General features: G+C 35.9%; 4 protein-coding genes across 6 annotated transcripts; 1 reads left to right on the forward strand and 3 right to left on the reverse strand.

Annotated features, from left to right (window-relative positions):
* Positions 1–64: 64 nt before the first annotated feature.
* On the reverse strand, positions 65–1,112 carry LOC110419101 (heavy metal-associated isoprenylated plant protein 47-like). Of its 2 annotated transcripts, XM_021431992.1 has the most exons (3): positions 1,089–1,112; positions 845–923; positions 65–764 (listed from the first exon to the last, which is right to left on the reverse strand). In XM_021431992.1, exons 1-3 carry the CDS (start codon positions 1,092–1,094, stop codon positions 466–468), a joined length of 384 nt encoding a protein of 127 aa, XP_021287667.1. In that variant the 5' UTR covers positions 1,095–1,112; the 3' UTR covers positions 65–465. The 2 variants fall into 2 exon arrangements, with proteins under 2 accessions (XP_021287667.1, XP_021287666.1); XM_021431991.1 differs by lacking the exon at positions 1,089–1,112 and having other exon boundaries at positions 845–1,082.
* Positions 1,113–1,635: 523 nt separating this feature from the next.
* Positions 1,636–3,146, forward strand: LOC149527058 (uncharacterized). The gene has a single exon (XM_089783996.1). It carries the CDS (start codon positions 2,778–2,780, stop codon positions 3,144–3,146), a length of 369 nt encoding a protein of 122 aa, XP_089640122.1. The 5' UTR covers positions 1,636–2,777.
* Positions 3,004–9,914, reverse strand: LOC110419087 (putative DUF21 domain-containing protein At3g13070, chloroplastic). 2 transcript variants are annotated; one of them, XM_089783993.1, is made up of 15 exons: positions 9,106–9,914; positions 8,233–8,330; positions 8,048–8,141; positions 7,765–7,842; positions 7,453–7,556; positions 7,211–7,292; positions 6,417–6,556; positions 6,257–6,335; positions 6,082–6,145; positions 5,845–5,937; positions 5,286–5,350; positions 4,796–4,912; positions 4,348–4,527; positions 3,375–3,553; positions 3,004–3,142 (listed from the first exon to the last, which is right to left on the reverse strand). In XM_089783993.1, exons 1-15 carry the CDS (start codon positions 9,643–9,645, stop codon positions 3,109–3,111), a joined length of 1,947 nt encoding a protein of 648 aa, XP_089640119.1. In that variant the 5' UTR covers positions 9,646–9,914; the 3' UTR covers positions 3,004–3,108. The 2 variants fall into 2 exon arrangements, with proteins under 2 accessions (XP_089640119.1, XP_089640118.1); XM_089783992.1 differs by lacking the exon at positions 3,004–3,142 and having other exon boundaries at positions 3,152–3,553.
* A 1,707-nt stretch (positions 9,915–11,621) lies between these two features.
* LOC110419085 (receptor like protein 27-like) lies at positions 11,622–14,967 on the reverse strand. Its single transcript, XM_021431967.1, has one exon. It carries the CDS (start codon positions 14,935–14,937, stop codon positions 11,833–11,835), a length of 3,105 nt encoding a protein of 1,034 aa, XP_021287642.1. The 5' UTR covers positions 14,938–14,967; the 3' UTR covers positions 11,622–11,832.
* Positions 14,968–16,952: the final 1,985 nt, after the last annotated feature.

Below are 16,952 nucleotides of genomic sequence, written 5' to 3' on the forward strand. Positions count from 1 at the left end.
AGCTTACTTTTCCAAGTCAATCTGGCATCCTTCCCAATGTATGCATATACTTGCAGATGGTTCATACCGTAACAAACTTGTTCCTGTTATTACTCATTGATTTATAGTGATGAAATCATGAAAAATGGGAAGAAAAATCTCATCGTAATATGGACTGAATGCTACTGATATGGAAAATTTTAAACTTTTTGTTGTTTGGAGCCACAAGAGCTGATGATTCTGATGATAAAGATGATCTTAATCTTAATAAACATCGATCTGATTCTCAATTGTTTGTGGGTAAGGAAACTATGGTGAATACTTAATCTGAAACAAGTGAACATAGAAATCTGCAGGGGTCTCAGCATCCGACAGAATCAAACCTGTTGAGTTACTGCTGGGAAGAAACAATGAGAAGTTTGAAGTAAGGATGAAGGCATGAGACCTTAAGGTGATGATGCCATTTGGTGTCTGTCTGTTCTATCATTACAACATAGTGCAAGGGCCTGGATTGGGCTCAGTGACCACTGCGAAGTATTCTAGCTGAGGCTGTGGACAGCATACAATTGTAGTTGTGGGTAATTGTGGGCCTTTCTTCTCTCCATCTTTTTTTCCTGCACCTTTCTTCTCTTCCACGCTTTTGTCTTTCACTTCTTCCACCATCTCTAAGCTTGCATGGGAAAGCTTTTTTCTCAAGGACTCAGTCAAGCAGGCTGCATCAATCCCATCTCCAACTATCATCAGTTTATCTTTCTCTGGACCATGCAATCCCACTGATATCACACCTACATGCCATTAAGAAAACAATAAAAGAATTATTCCTTAGTGTCTTTTGTTGAAATTAATTGGTAGACTGCAAACATACCATCTGCTGCAGCAGCAATCTTCAGGGCCTTGGTCCGGCATTTGTCACAGTGCATTGATACCTTGATAACAATCTTTTGCTGCAGCATCAAATGAAATCATGTTTCACATCCAAACAGGCAAAGAAATACGATTTTGATCCACTTGACCCGATTCATATTCCAACAATTTGGATAATATAACAACCCAGATTCCAATTTCAATTGAAACAAGTGTAAGAAAGTAGCTAGAAATAAGCAGCTTACCTTCATAGTCTCAAGGAATGATTGCTTTCTCCAGAAATATAGAGTGATAAGGTTCATTTTATAATGTTATCATCCAAGGCCAAGAGCAATTAAACCAACAGTTCAGCACATGATTGAAACCAGTAATTCTCTTTCTGCTTTAATGAAGTTTACATTTAAAAGATGGTTCAACGCACAACTGCCCAGCAGACTTAAGCCAATTAAGAACCCTTCGGTGCTTTTTTCTCTGCTATTGCCATCAATTACATGTGTAACAAAATGAGTGATCAGCAGCTAAAAATGGAACAATTTGACAGTAAACAGAAATGTTCATATTTTTTTATATGAAATTTGATATGTGATTAGGCAATTTTTGTACAAGTTAAGTCATTTAGGTCTGGGACTACGGACAGTGAAGTTGCCTTCCAACAAGGACTCAAAATCAGGACATTTACAGGCTCTTTATCCAATTGCTGAAAGCTGTTGGCCCAACAAACTTATAGTCCTAGATTTCCTAGTTAGTCCAACATGGCAAACCGGTTATTTTATTTATTCCTAAAGCATTAGTTGTTCCTCCTCCTGATTTTGGGCAATTAATTTGTTAGCTTGCGGTAGTAATTCTCCACATTGAGATAATCAATAGCCTGCTTTAGTTGGAACAATCTGGCAAAACCTATGTTTTGATCACCATCTCCCAAGGTCCTTTTTTTTTTTAATATATTCTTAAACAATTTGAAACCCATGGTGTTGTGCATAGACCCTTTAGCATAAGCCATGATTTTGTTAACAGATGATTGACATGGATTATACTGTTTGCCAACACTATCACCACTGTTATTTGAGGTCTCAGGCAAGAAGAAAGATTCAAGGCAGTTGTACCACTCATTCCTCCACTTGAGTTATTTTGCTTGGCTAAAGGTAGATACTTTGCCAAAGTCCATGAGATATCTAGGATTGGGTAGGCTCCTTTTCAGCTTGTGTCCACTCTTCCAACAATTAAGTTCAAAGACAACAGTGTTCCAACAAGAAGAGCAACAAACGAATCCAATAACGACAGCTTTCTCCTTCCATGCCATTTCTATCCAACAACTTGATGACAAAACAGAATATGGAAAGCGAAAGAGAGAGAGAGAGAGAGTCCCCTCTTTTCTCCGTGAAAAGGGTTCCACAGAGAAAAAACATAAACCCCAAAGTCCAAAATATATTCCCTGTTCCAACTCTTGTCCTGCTTCGACATCCTCAGTCTCCACTCTCTTTATGCTCTCCACAAAAGTGAAAAGAGAATGTTGAAAGGTGAATAACATAAGATCCCACCAAATCCCCCACCAAAAAGGGGCACCCTCTTCTCCAAAGGCCAAAAGCTCTTGGCAACAAGCCAACAGAGCATCAACCATCCTTTTATTCTGCAAAAGAAACCATTCCAAATGCTACATTCCACTCCAATTTGGATTTTATTTCCGACCCTTTCCTCCCTATCATGTACTTTTACCTCAACACATTGCCACATAACTCTGCCTTCTTTGACTTTGTATCTCAGCTGCCGATTCCACCTTTTTCTTTTACATCATTGAGAATCAAATTAAAGGGCTTACATTGAAATATATTATTGATTTCAAAGCTTACCAATGGCCTATACATAGGAATATAATAACCTCAGACCACGTTATAGGCCATTCTTCCAAGTACCATAGACAGGTTCCAGTTCATTTTATGATGGGTAGGCAGAGTGACCCAGCTGTTCATTCATCCATTGCCCTCTTGCAAGAGAGGTTCAAACAGTTGCAGAGAGTGAAGGAAATGAGGCAGGAGAGAGAGGTCTTACGGTTGCTCTCGGAAGCAGAACGGATCAATCCAGCTACACCTCACGAGGCATCCCAATCATTTTTCCATTCTGAATTGATCCTTCAGACAAAAAGACCACTCCAAGTATCTCTCTACACTGAATCTAGCATGCACAGCACGCATACTCAGCCTCAGGTTATTGAGACTCCAGTTTTGTCAAATTTACGCCCAAGAGATACTGCAATTCATGCATCTACCTTTAACGATTCAGATGTTGACACTTCACTTCATCTCTGAAACAATTGTACAATGTTAGTCTATCTCATATTCTTGTTTCTTTCTTCTGTTTTTCTAGTCTTATACCTCTTCTTATGGAGCTGTAAGAAATTGGGAAGTGGAACAAGGGGGAGTTCAGGGGGGGTAAAGGGAGAACAAATATTGTAATATAACTACTGTTCAGTGGGACTCTCATTATCCTCTTTATAATCAGAAATTACATAGTAATCGGAGAGATCATCCTCTTGCCTCTTTTCAAGTGTATCTTCATCATGGTTACCATTATTCGAGTCTTCTTCACTGCTCCATTTCTTCTTCATTAATTTTGGAACCATTGGAGTTACTGCTGTGGCATCTAATAGTGCTTCCTCATTGTTTATCCGTTCAAACCGAACAGCACTCACTTTTCGAGCATTTCCTGCTAATATCTGCATCAAAGACAAGTTGCCCACATTAATGTGTTAGTCATATAGTTGATCAAGTTTTGACCTCATCCTATGTTTGTCAGATTGATGAAATATTTGCAGGAAGATCCATTAAAATTTGGAATCCTAAGAAGACTCAGACAGAAAAGCTGTCTTATGTAATTAACTTAAGTTAGCCTTTGAAAGGAAAATAAGAATGCAAGGAACTATGGCATTAGTAAAATACAGCCTTCAATTGGCTGTCATGTGCAGCAGCAGTAATTTGAAAAAGATATGCCACGGTGAGTGCTTAGCGGTGTTTCCTTCCTAGCGGTTTTAGTGAATTTCATCTGGTGCTTACTCCTCTATGTAACATATGTTTTATAACCATTTTCTCAACGGTGTAGCATTCTTTTCATTTTGATCAAGTATAACATTCAGTCCCATAATATTTCATAAGAATATCAACATTTGAGTGATTTCAATTGAAAATAAAGGAGATGGATCACTTCACTGTAGCTATTAAGGTAGAAGACCCTGATGTATAAGGATAATATCACAGCGACCAAAGTTCATTATAATTCCAATGACTAAATGTTTGACACTTCAAATGTTGAATACTTGGTTCAGAGATTCTAATTCATCCATAATCCAGATGTCATAAATTCTAAACTGCTTTCATTCAGTATGTGCCAAACTACACTCCTTAAGAAACATTTATAAATAGTGACATTATAAAGCACTCAAATTAATATTACATTATTCAACACCAACGTTATGCATAATAATTGCTTATGGCAAAAAGGTTAGAACCATACCTCAAGTTTATAAATTTGATGCCTGTCCTTCAAATCTTGACGATCAGATCCAGCTTCGGAATTCTTATCATCTTCTTCTTGATTTTCCTTTTCAAGGACTACCTTAATACTCTCACCCGTCCTCGGGATATATCCAAATGCCTCGCATACAAAACCTGACACTGTCTCATATTGATGTTCCTATAAAACAGCAAAAGGAAAAAAAATGTTGACAATACCTGTATAATTGACAAACAGACACTTTATATGTGGATCCAGTTCTTCATACTGTGAGGTGAGGTCCAATTGATAGTTCTCTCTAGTATTGATATTAACGGAGGACACTCTATTTTAACACCTGAGTGCATATTCATGAACATTTCAACTATACATGCAGAAACTTGCAAGTAGAACAAAAACTTATGTTAAGGGCTTATATCAATAACAATGAATAATACAAGTAACATACCTCTGGCATTTTGATATTTAGATCTTCAGAAAGTTGATCGATAGATGTGTTGGCATCAACATCAAAGATTCCCTCTGCTCGCATTACAATATAGCCGGTTTTCTTCTGGATTTCCTCCTGTTATAGCAGGAAAAAATAAAAATATTTAAGACCACAGAAACTTGAAAATAAAGTTCACAGCTATTAAGGTCCACACATCATTTGATAGCATAGTCATGACATAGTATTGCTTGATCCTCATTCGATCACCAAATCTTATGAAAGTGAAGGCATGCAATGCTAACATACTTATAATGATGATCAAAAACCCAGAAAATAGATAAGAGATTGAAGGGTAAACATAAGAACTAGCAAAATCTAAATAACTGGGAATAAAGTCTGTGGTGTAATGAAAAGCAGCATTTTGACTAAACCTAAATAATTAGGAATATGAAGTCTGAAGCAGAAGAACTGTCATTGATAAAGTCATCAAAGATGTAGTAAGCCTTACTTTTGAATCACTTTCGTCAAAAATTTCACCAACAATCTCCTCAACCACATCTTCTAAGGTAACTATCTGTTCCAACATTAAAAAAAATGAGATAAAAGAACATATAGCGGGTAATTGAAAATAGATCACCGGGGGGGGGGGGGGGGGGGGGGGGGGGTGGAGTGGGGAATATAAGTGCTATTAGTTGTTGTCTCTCGGGTTTGCTAAGACTTCACTCTCAAACTAATTTGTAACAAGAGATGAAGGGATTTTGGAATACTTGACAGCTCATTCAACTTTCAACTGCAGGCAAACTTTTCCGTGTTCAATCCCATATTAATGTTGTATGGCAAATCAGTTAAAGCTATGCCATACAAATCAATGATGCTGTTTTATGCAGGGATAGAAACATGCTATCAACTATGCTATGAGAGTCCTTCCACATAACACCTTAAATCCACGAAAATTGCATTTAAAAAATGAAAAATCCATCTCACTTTGAGGTTCTTTGACAGGTAAAAATCATTTAAGAATATAAATCTAAGTTCAATATCAATTCTGAATTACATAGAGCACGTACTTCCAACAGTTCCACCATATTCATTGAGAACAACAGCCATGTGAACCTTCCTGATGCGAAACTCTCTAAGAAGATTCCAGACTGACATTGAATCTACAATGAACATGTTAACAATGGTTATAAACTTGAGTAACAGGTACCATTTAGCCTAATGAATACTGAGATAGAAAGGTAAAATTCAGCCGCACAGTAACTCAAAGCATGAAATCAACCGAAGAAGATAAGTTTAAAACTTACCAGGCACAAAGTATGCGGGTTTGTGAGCCATATCTCCTACAGCAGTACTTTCTAGCAGCTCACCCTTCAAAATCAAATAGATTATAATTCTGCACACTATGATATTGTTGCATACATTAATAAGCAAAGTCTTACAGATGATAAGAAACAACAACAAGAGTAGAAAATGTCTGACCTTTGGAACATAATCTAGTAGATCCATAGCATATGCAATACCCACTATATTGTCAACACGCTGCTCAAAAACAGGCACCCTGCAAAAATGTCAACAAATTTCTTAGCATGTCAGTTTAAGGAAAAAAGAACCTAAGAGATGAATTACTAAGATTATCTACCTTGAATATTGATGAGTCAACCAAAGATTGTGGAATTCAACAAGAGTTGAGCTTGCATCAATTGCAACCACATCAACAAGAGGGGTCATCACCTCTCTAACATGAGTATCTTTTATCTCTAACACGTTTTCAATCATATCCTGCAAAGGATTCCAACAATAAGAGCAGCAGAACCATAAACAAAGAAAGAGGAAGTGATTCAATTGGATTTATGCCAATGGTAAAGTATAAACACGGACAACAGGGAGCAATCACAAGAGGATGCCTGGTCATTGGCATTGTACCAGATAGCTAAGCCTGAGCTATTGGGGGAGATAACATAATCATTGTGAGCTTTGGTTCAATAGAGAAGGGGTTTTAAGAATCTATTTTGGCATAAAACTACTGGTTTACCATATGCAATAGACTCGGCACTGATGAAGCCATGAAGGATCCACTGCTTCTCGAATCATTTCATCTTCATGCACCTCAATGAAGTCAATTTTTGTTTACGGATACCAGTTATTTCTCCTTAATGTCTTCTCTTTTATCCATCAAGAAAACATATCTGAAAACCCCTTAGTAGGTTCAGAGCATGCAGGTGGGCTACAAACAACATACACATGTACAAACACAAAATGGGGAAGAAACGAAGAAATTTTCAATTTGGGTGCATATGGAGACAAACTGCTCTAGGGCTATAGAACAGAAGGTAATAGAAAATTTATGCCGTGTATAAAATATTATGTGTTAATCAAATGCTCAATTGGTGTTATAACATATGAACTTATGACATATGTGATACATAAGGTTACCTGCTCCTCCTCCTCTATTGCTCCACTCAACTCTGCTCCTCGTAACATTAGCTTCAATTCATCTTCAGTAACATAAGGTTCACTAAAATAAAGACACAAGGCATTGAGGCATTCAAAAAGCATATAACAGAATGATGGCATATGTTGAAAATTTAACAAACCATTGGAAACAAACATAACTGAAAATGCATGATGACTTAGAAGCTGCATACAGATCAAATATAGGTGATTATTTTCTTCACCTTTTTCCTTTCAGACCAAGAATTTTGAGCATTCCCATTGAGAGATATGTGACAACTCTTCCTACTGGATACAGTATTACAGAAAGCCATGCCACTGGCCTGACCTAGAAACATTGCAACCACAATTAGTCAGCCAATTTGGAATTGGTAATGATAACTTTGGCAAAGTACCAAGAGAGCCATGAAGCATATAGCATGAAGCATATAGCATGAAACATGGGGAAAATAAAAAACTATGCAGTTTTAACACACATCTGGCTGACAGTGAAGTTTTAAGACCCAAATGATTGGGGAAGAAAAGAATAAACTTACCACAAATCTGGCAACTTCTGTGGGATTGTGAACAGCTATACTCTTTGGAGTGATCTCAGTGAGAAGCAATATAGCAACCTAGCACCATTCTAGAAAAGTTAACTGGTTTTCATATTTATTGCATGAAGTAGGTCTGTATTCATGTCCAGACCAACCACAAATTAACTGATTAATCATTTTACCAACTTAATATAAATTCATTATATGAGCAAGACAAAAATAAGTGCAGGCATGCTACACACACCCCCCAAAACAAATCAAAGAACAGGATATTGACACATACGGTCATTACTCCAGTTGCCGCACTAACACCAGCTTCCCCAAATATAGCCGTTGCGGCATCTGTGACTAGGGCAGTTGCTCCAATATTGACCACACTGAGAACAGAAATAGAATCTACAATAAGAAATACTTTCAAGCTGAAGCTTAAAAAAATGGAACTGGAAAATATCGAGGAATGAGGAGTACGTGGTGCCAATAAGAATGGTTGTGAGAAATCGAGTTACATCACTGCGAAGCATTTTGAAGACACCATCTTCAGGCTCTTTTTCAGCCAGCTCACGTACCTGACACAGGTTAACATCAAATGAAAAATGGATTTCAAAATTCCAAGAGGCTTGATGACATGACAAACTAGAAATAACTAGCACACAATGAAGAAGACTTGTGTCAGATATTTCTACTTCAACCTTCCCTAACTTAAAAGTTAAAGTGCAATCCAAACTTCAAAAGATTTGTGTTTTGCCTTTACCAAAATGCAATACTAAATAACTAGTGTAGAATTAGGGTTTAATGGTTGAAATAATACACACTTCATGATGTTGATATCTATCGCTTATCCTATAAGTTGCTTGTCTTTCTCTACTCTTTCTCTGTCTCTCTGTTTTCTCTCACTTTCTTCTCCCTCTTCACTCTAATGTGCTTCTACACTCTATCTTTTCTCTTCCATGATATTTCTCCTCTTGTGTGCACCACTAACAATTTGTTTCCATTTTATAAGTTACTATGATTGAGCTCACATCTATAAGAAATTATATGTTCAAATTCAATCCACCATAAGCTAATAATACAGCATTGAATTTATACTGAAAGTTAACATGGCGAATCAAAATTAAACTTGTATTAATTCAAGCCAATATATCAGGTCACCAAAGAAATCTGCACAACAATAAGGAAAAATAAAATATTCCAAATACTGTTATAAATTGACCAAAGCAACTACATTCTTTCCAATTTGCAACAATCTGTATACCTGCTTTCTGATTCCCATCATTGAGCGACCAAAAACATGCACTCAATAAGTATAAAAGCTATCCAGTCCTGGGTCAAAGAAATCAATACCTTCCAAGGCCATAATGTAGTTATAGCAGTCTCTGCCATTGAGAAGAAGGCAGACAGGCCCAGAAGCGCTGTCAAAACCACACCTTGCTCCTTGAATACTTTAAGAAGCATAGATAACTTAGGCCAAGCATTCCTCAACAACAATATGCACTGCCCAATCACCCCATAGCCAGCATTAACCACTCCCTCGACAGCAAACACTCGTTTACAACCAAAGACGAATACACTGCAAACCATTGCTACCAAAATTCCCCTTTTCACCAAAATCAGATTCTGATTATTTCCCACATCTCCATTGTCTTCACTTAACAATCCCAGACGTGCCTGACTTCCAACAATACCAGTTTTTCGAAATCCAAAAGCTTTGAAAACCTCGGGATTGGGAAAGCTGGAGATAATAGGAGCTGGGTAGTGATTAGTTTTGGATAAAAACTTTGATGGGTACTTCAAATTTCGATTGAAAAGCATGAAAGACGAGCACTTTCTTGAAGAAAAGAAAGTGGGTTGGCTAAGAATTGAGGATTCAAGCGCCATTCTCATCAATAAGAATAATTCAATAATCTACAAAAAAAAAAAGGAAAGAAAAAAAATTGAAACTTGTTTAAACAAAATATGAAAAAGGAGAAAGTTAAAAAGAAGGGAGTTTCAGGCTTTATTGGGATGAAAAGAATTCCCACGGAAGGGTGGTCTCTTCATTACTCCAAGAGGAGTGGTTTTGAAAGAAGTCTGGTTGGTGAAGGGAAGATTTTGCTTGCTGCAACTGGGAAGTAAGAGGAGCAGAAATGACAAAACTTGCCCCCATAAACTGTAATACCGTAACCCCAAAAAAGCATTACATTAGTATGTTTACTAAATCCAAATTTTGACAAATAGGTTTTATTGAAATTTCTTATAAAATATTTGAGTTTATAATAGCGTAGTTGTATATTAAGGATCTTTTAACAAATAGAGTAATCTTATTTTAAGCTTACATTATCACATTTTAAAAAAATCAATTATATATAAAGAAAAAGAGATAAGGTCAATTATTTTATCTATATAAGAAAGTTAAAGTCAGTTTTTATTAAAGAAAAAAATACAGAAAAGATAAAAAATCCATTTGGAAGAAACTAATTCTAGAGAAGAAGAAGAAGAAAACAGTTATTAAAGTATGATTAAGCTTTATCTTTAGTTTATATTTCTTTAAATTTTTTACAAATTTGGTACTGTTTCGGTGACTTTCCGATAACATGGTTAGATACCAATAGAAAGGTCTTGAAAAGATATTTTCAATAATTTTTGTAGCATCTCATTTGATTTTGTGGTTAGGAAGATACAAATTTTTGAAATTGACTAGAAATCTAGTTTTCAACAGTTCTGACGATCTAAATTTGGGTCACTAAAACTTTATATTTCATTAATAACATTTTGGAGCATTTCTTTGAGGACTTTTGTAGTACAAAATGAGATGTTTAATTTGACATCAAAGCTTCAATTAGAGACTTCTTCTGTTAAGAGAACTAAACCCTTAAAATAGGTTTATTAATATTAAAAATTCAGAAATTTGGATATTTTTGTAATGATTTCTACATTTTTGGCTTCTGAAATTTGAAAATTTTTTATTCTTTTTAATTGAAACAAATGCTAGTGTTATAATATGATATGAATACTTCAATTTGATTTTGATTTTATGACTGGAAATAATTCGGATTAAGAGTTATAGGTGATCGAAATAAGCCAAATGGTCATGAAAATCTGAAATTTCAAAATTTATAAAAATTTATTTTAAAAAAAATTATTCTTGACTTATATTCGACCTATTTTGATAGAAACTTTAGAAAATTAAGTAATTTAAATTTTAGTGAATTTTTGTATAATAAATATTTATCTGATAGTTATTTTCGAATTGGCATATTTTGAAAAATTTTATTAAAAATCTTCAAAATTAATTTTTGATTTGTATTTGAAGTAGTTTCACCTAACCTCATATTGTTACTGATTTTATACTATAATCTATGAGTTTTTAAATTCTGAATGTTTTATGTATTTATAAATTATTAAAAGAATTAAATTGATTTTCGAGTAGCAAAAGATGTGTTACACCCTAAATGCTTTAGAATGATCAGCAAAGAGTTATGATTCATTTGATAAGTTAACAATGTTGGTTTTTAATTCTGAGTACCTTGAATTAATAGGCTTTAAGGAGGATTCTAATTCTTTGTCTTTAGGTTTGGTTTAGCTAATCAGGTAACCAAGTGTTATGACATCCCCAATTGCTGCCTTCAAGCCTTAAAAAAAAAAAGTTATTTAAGTGGGGTGAATTCAACTAAAATTTCTTGTCAACATCTGTAAAAGGGATAGAAAATCCAATTTTAAATTCCATATAACATCAATAACAAGCTTACAATTTCATTAGCATGAAAGAAAATTTATTCTAGGATGAATAAACAACGTCTGCAACAACTAGAGTTCATTATCAACCAGGAACAAGCACTGGTGAACAAAACAGAAGAGAACAAGCATTTGGATGGCTAAGAACAACAGCCAAGCAACATACTAGACCAAAAACAGGGCATCCCCTCTAACAAACAACTTGAAAACATGATACAAACCCTAGAAGAGAAGACAGGGCGCTAGACAAAACAAAACACAGCCAAGAAAAGAAAATCAGACTGAACATTAAAGGAACAACAAAAAAGAACACAAGCCATTCTATCCATCAGCAACAGATGAGGGCTTCTTGCTAATTTACAAATTCCTTCGTCTTCTGAGATATCTCTTCAATTTGTAACCTGCTTCTTCAACCATCCTCACAAGCCATTTGGGTCTTCCAAGTGTGAACATGATACATGCTCCAGATATTCCCAACACTAATCCACTTCCATAACCCATGAATGTCGCTTTCCACTCAAATCTAGATTCAAAATCTGCTTTCCACTCAAATCCAGATTCAAAATCTGCTTCATCATGAAAAAAGGATGCCTCAGTGTCGTCACATCTCTTTGACAATGGAAACCCACACAATTCCAAGTTTCCAGCATAGGAACCATTTCCAAAGGTATTGAATTGCTTTCCCTCAGGTATAGGTCCAATGAGCTGATTTTGTGAAAGGTTTAACACTTCAAGAGAACCCAAACTAGTCAACTGCTCTGGAATCTTCCCAACAAGCTTATTTGAAGAGAGATCCAGTGACTCAAGTGCTGTCAAATTCCCCATTGATGTGGGGATACAACCATTAAGGTTATTATGAGAAAGGTTAAGCTGTTTAAGTGAGTCAAGCTTTCCAATAACCTCTGGAATTTCACCTTGCAACTCATTATTTGAGAGATCAATGACCGTTAACTTGATGAAAATTTTCACCAATTCAATCTCTACTCCTTTTATTGTAATGTCAATAGAATAGCTATAGCCACCAGATCCATCCTCGCCAATGTAAGATATTGCACTTTCATCTTCTGCGGGATTTATCATAGCCTTGAAATTTTTTATATATTTAGTAGGAAGTGGACCAGTAAAGGAATTATTTGAGAGGTCGAATATTTGGATTTTGGAGAAAGAATGACCGGACCTAGCACCATGAATGGAACCGTGGAATCTGTTCGATCGCAATACAAGAACTTGTAGCTGTGCAAGACTTCCCAACCAATGAGGGAATGTATCATTGATCTGGTTGTTACCAAGATCCAGCACTTCCAAATATGTACAATTAATGATGGTTCGTGTTAAAGGCCCTTCTATTTGATTGCCATGTAAGTTGAGATAACTCAGATGACATCCCTTCATAAAAGTTGGAGGAATGGTTCCACCAAATTTGTTCATCTCCAATTTCAACACTGAGAGGCTTCTGCTCAAATTTCCAAAACATTGTGGAATTATTCCACTCAACTTATTGTGAGACAAGTCAAGAATTTCAAGAGAATTTGCATTGCATATCAGAGAAGGGATCTCTCCACTCAAACTATTATTTGAGATCAAAAAGTATCTTGTTGTTGAAGGTGGAATTGGAAGATTTCCTTGAATCAAATTGGAGCTAAGGTCGAGATATTCAATTCCCTCCCATGTAAGTTTCCATGGCTCAAAATCTATCAACGAGTTGTGAGATAGGTTCAAGCCCCTCAAAGAGTCCTTCCCCACGTCCCACATCCACTGAGGAATCTTGCCAGAAATTTTATTGTTGGAAAGGTGCAAATATTCCAAACTTTTTGAACCTTTTAAAAATTGGGGAAATTCACTGACATTGCAAGAAGACAAGTCCAAATACCGAAGCTTAGGAAACACATAATCAGCACTAGTACCAGTAGCGTTTAAGGATAGATTGTTATATGAAAGATCAAGGTCTAGGAGATTTTGGAGTTTTGAGAACATGTTAACCTGTACAATACCACTTAGATGTGAAAAGTCAGCTCCAGTAAGATTCACAAGTTGGGATATTGAAGATGGAAGAGGACCTTTGAGTTTATTATTCCCTAAGGAGATCTCTTCTAGTGATTTGCACTGGAATTCCTTGATATCACCACTAAGCTTGTTGTAGCCGAGATATATTTTCTTCAGTGTGCAAACTGTATACAAGCATGAGGGAAGTGTTCCATTGAGTAAATTAGAAGATAGGTCTAGAGAGATTAGATTAGGAAAGGCATCAGGAATGGAACCCTCTAGTTGATTATTACTAATGTCTAAGAATTCAAGTTGTCTCAGGTTTGTAACTGAGGATGGAATTTGTCCGCTAAAATAGTTGGAAAACAAATCTAAAATATTGAGTTGTGAGAGGTTTCCCAATGATATCGGAATTGATCCTGATAAGTTGGATGACCGAAGATTTAAATACTCCAAGGACACTAGATTCCCGATTGAGTTGGGCAATCCTCCTGAGAAAGATGACTCTGATGCATCCAAATGCTCCAAAGATGATAAATTCGTGATAGACTCAGGCAACCCTCTAGGAAAAGAAGTCCTTAATAAACACAAATATTTCAAAGATTGCCAATTGCCGATCGAATCTATCGATTCTGTAGAGAAGGACATGTCTGACAGATCTAAAAGTTGAAGATTGCTGGTCCGGTTCAGCTTTGGCAAATAGAGAGCCAGGTTTTGGTTCCCTCCTAAATAGAGGGACTTGAGGTTACGCAGGTGAAAAATGTTTTCTGGGAATTTTCCTTGCAAATCACAACCCTTAAGATTAAGGGCCCTTAAAGATGAGGATAGATTCGTCAAGGCATTAGGATTAATGGAAGACATATTCATACCACCAAGAGAAAGTTGTCTCACCTCTGTTAGGTTCTCAACGAGTCCTTCCAGAGTATGCCTGTCAAGTGGTAGATAAAAATTCCAAGAGAGATCAAGTGAAACCAATTTCGACAAGTGAGAGACTTGGGATGGGACTCGTCCTGCAAAGAATGATAGAGAGAGGTTGAGATACGCTAGACTTGCAAACCCACCAAACTTAGGTGACATCTTGGAAGAGTTAAAATCGTTGCAGGCTAGGTTGAGTTTCTGCAGGTGTGGAAGATGGAAGAGACTACTATTTGAAGGGATGCTGCCATGTAGCCAACTGCAACTCAAGTCAAGACCAATCACTTGACCTTTGATGCTATCACAAGTGACCCCATCCCATGAGCAGCAATCTGAACCCTCCTTCCATGAATTTGTCTTGGGATAAGATTCAGCGGCATAGCAATACCAAGATGAATCTTTACTGATGGAAAAAGAGGTCTTGAACTGGATCAATGCAGCAGCTTCTTCAGGAGAGCACAATGGTGTTATTGAAGAAGAACAAGATAAAAGATTAGCTTGAAAATTCAACAGGAAGAAAAGAAAGTAGAGGAGTGGAAAGGATTTGATGAGAAAGCAGCACATCTTTGTTAAGAAGAGAAATGGAATATAATAATGGTCGGATACGATTGATATGAGTGGTGAGAAGGCATAGATGAGTATTTATAGACTTCCCAGTCGAAACAATGTGAAAGCATTGGTGCCAAGTTGCAAATAGTGTGCGGTTTATAACTTACTGGTTTTGTTCATATACAGATTCATTCAGAGGTATAAAGAATTATTTTTATGTCCATTCCCAAAAAGACGTGTCAGTGTAAGTGGAAAATATGGATCCAATCATTCTCTGCCTGAATAATGATAGTATGGAGTACACCAGGCCCGGAAATCAATCTTTCACCGTATTGACTAGGCTAGTAGAATGTATGGAAGAAGAAAGAAGACTGAATGATAGTATAAAAGCAACAAAGACAGTGTAACTCAAAACTGTCCCATGATCTCTTGTCTCCTCTACAGAGTTTTCTACTGATTAAAAATTAAAACCATTAAGCCAGCATTCCCTTCCCCTGTAGGCAATCTGTTCGATCCTGCCTTCTTTGGTGCCCAACAAGGAGATTGAGAGTTGATCCCCCACAAAGAAAGTCCATGGAAGAACAAACGCAAGATTAGTTTTGATAACAACCATCTAATGTTATTTAATGCCAACCCCACTATTTTCTTTAAGCAAATCCATCTATGAATGAATCACCATTTCCTTCGGACTCTGAAGATGGTGTTTCTGGTGCCTCATCACTGCCACTTTTCTTTCACAATGGCAGACCACACAAACCCAAGTTTACGTTATATGAATTAAATTAACTTTGTTTAATGACTCGTTTTTCTCATTAAAAGTAAAAAAAAAAAAAAAAGTTTATGGCTCAAAAGTGCACTCACTGAAACATTTGTGAATACTTTCAAATGTCTATATAAGTAAATATTTTCAAAAAGTTTCCTCTCTTTCTCTCTTTTACTCTTCTTTTTATAATCAAAACACGTATTAATTTTGACTTTGTTTATTCATTTTTTTTGTTCGTAATTTTTTTTAATTTAAAAGAGAAAAGAAAGAAATAAAGAGATTAATAATTCAAAAGTGCATCGCTGATAGAATTTCCTTCAACAGAGCCATATTGCATCATGTTTATACCATTGCAGAACCCCAACTTCACGTCTATGCATTCAAGACAAATTCGTGTACCAAGTCTCTCTAACTTTTTCCTGTTAAAAGAAGTCTGCTGCTTCAAAGTCATATCAAGACTTTTCTTCTGATTCATTAATTAGATAATCTAGCTCATTAGGCTCAGTGATTTGCTTTTTCATAGAGAGATTCTATTAGAGAAAGGATGAGATGATCAAAGAGACCAAGACCACATGTCAAAACGTGAGATGGTAATAACCTTCCGAGGTCTGTCCTCATGTTCATTCCAATTTTCATTTGTTTGTTATATATTATTTAAAGTCATTGTAAAAATTACAAAATTATTTCTAAAAAATTACTCAAGATCTTAAAGAAATCGAGCACACTCATAAGAACACATGAATTTATATAATTCATAGCAACAAAGAAAGATCCATGAGATTACAAAAATAGTCTTATTAAACAAAATTAATGAGAAACACCTGAATGCTACTTAGCTGTAAATCAGACTTGTCATATCATTCTCTAAAATTGTAGCAAACTGCCTTTCAAAAAAAAAAATTGTGGTAAACTATGTAATCTATCTAGCTGATGAATGAGGAAGATTCTAGAAGAGCAGCAATTCTGACCATGGTTATAGCATAAAAGAATATAAGAATAGGATAATCTCACATGATTACATCTGCAGACTAAAGAAGATAGAGACAAATATATATATAAATAAAGACTCAAGTTTTGCTTTCTATCCCATTATGCTTTTGAATAAACCAAATCGTTTGGAGATACCACTTCATGCTGATTCACACATCGATCTTTCCATGTATCAATTTATTATTGGCATCATTTGCTTTCACATAAGTAAAGAAGGGCCGTGTATCACTCTTTGCCATTCTTGCATGAAAAAGTCTATGTGGCCTATGTATTGCAC

The sequence above is a fragment of the Theobroma umbraticum genome, unplaced genomic scaffold (genome assembly GCF_002168275.2).
Source record: "Theobroma umbraticum cultivar Fairchild unplaced genomic scaffold, ASM216827v3 scaffold_67.0, whole genome shotgun sequence".
Taxonomy (NCBI): Eukaryota; Viridiplantae; Streptophyta; class Magnoliopsida; order Malvales; family Malvaceae; genus Theobroma; species Theobroma umbraticum.

What these genes read in the sequence shown, in the direction of transcription:
- LOC110419101 (XM_021431991.1), bottom strand. Translation starts at nt 932, where the DNA reads ATGCTGCAGCAAAAGATTGTTATCAAGGTATCAATGCACTGTGACAAA. An exon ending in GATTGCTGCTGCAGCAGATG is followed by an intron (nt 765 to 844) that starts GTATGTTTGCAG and finishes AATGGCATGTAG; the next exon opens with GTGTGATATCAGTGGGATTG.
- LOC110419085 (XM_021431967.1), bottom strand. Translation starts at nt 14,937, where the DNA reads ATGTGCTGCTTTCTCATCAAATCCTTTCCACTCCTCTACTTTCTTTTC.
- LOC149527058 (XM_089783996.1), top strand. Translation starts at nt 2,778, where the DNA reads ATGATGGGTAGGCAGAGTGACCCAGCTGTTCATTCATCCATTGCCCTC.
- LOC110419087 (XM_089783992.1), bottom strand. Translation starts at nt 9,645, where the DNA reads ATGAGAATGGCGCTTGAATCCTCAATTCTTAGCCAACCCACTTTCTTT. An exon ending in ACCATTCTTATTGGCACCAC is followed by an intron (nt 8,142 to 8,232) that starts GTACTCCTCATT and finishes TTCTGTTCTCAG; the next exon opens with TGTGGTCAATATTGGAGCAA. An exon ending in CAATAGAGGAGGAGGAGCAG is followed by an intron (nt 6,557 to 7,210) that starts GTAACCTTATGT and finishes AATCCTTTGCAG; the next exon opens with GATATGATTGAAAACGTGTT.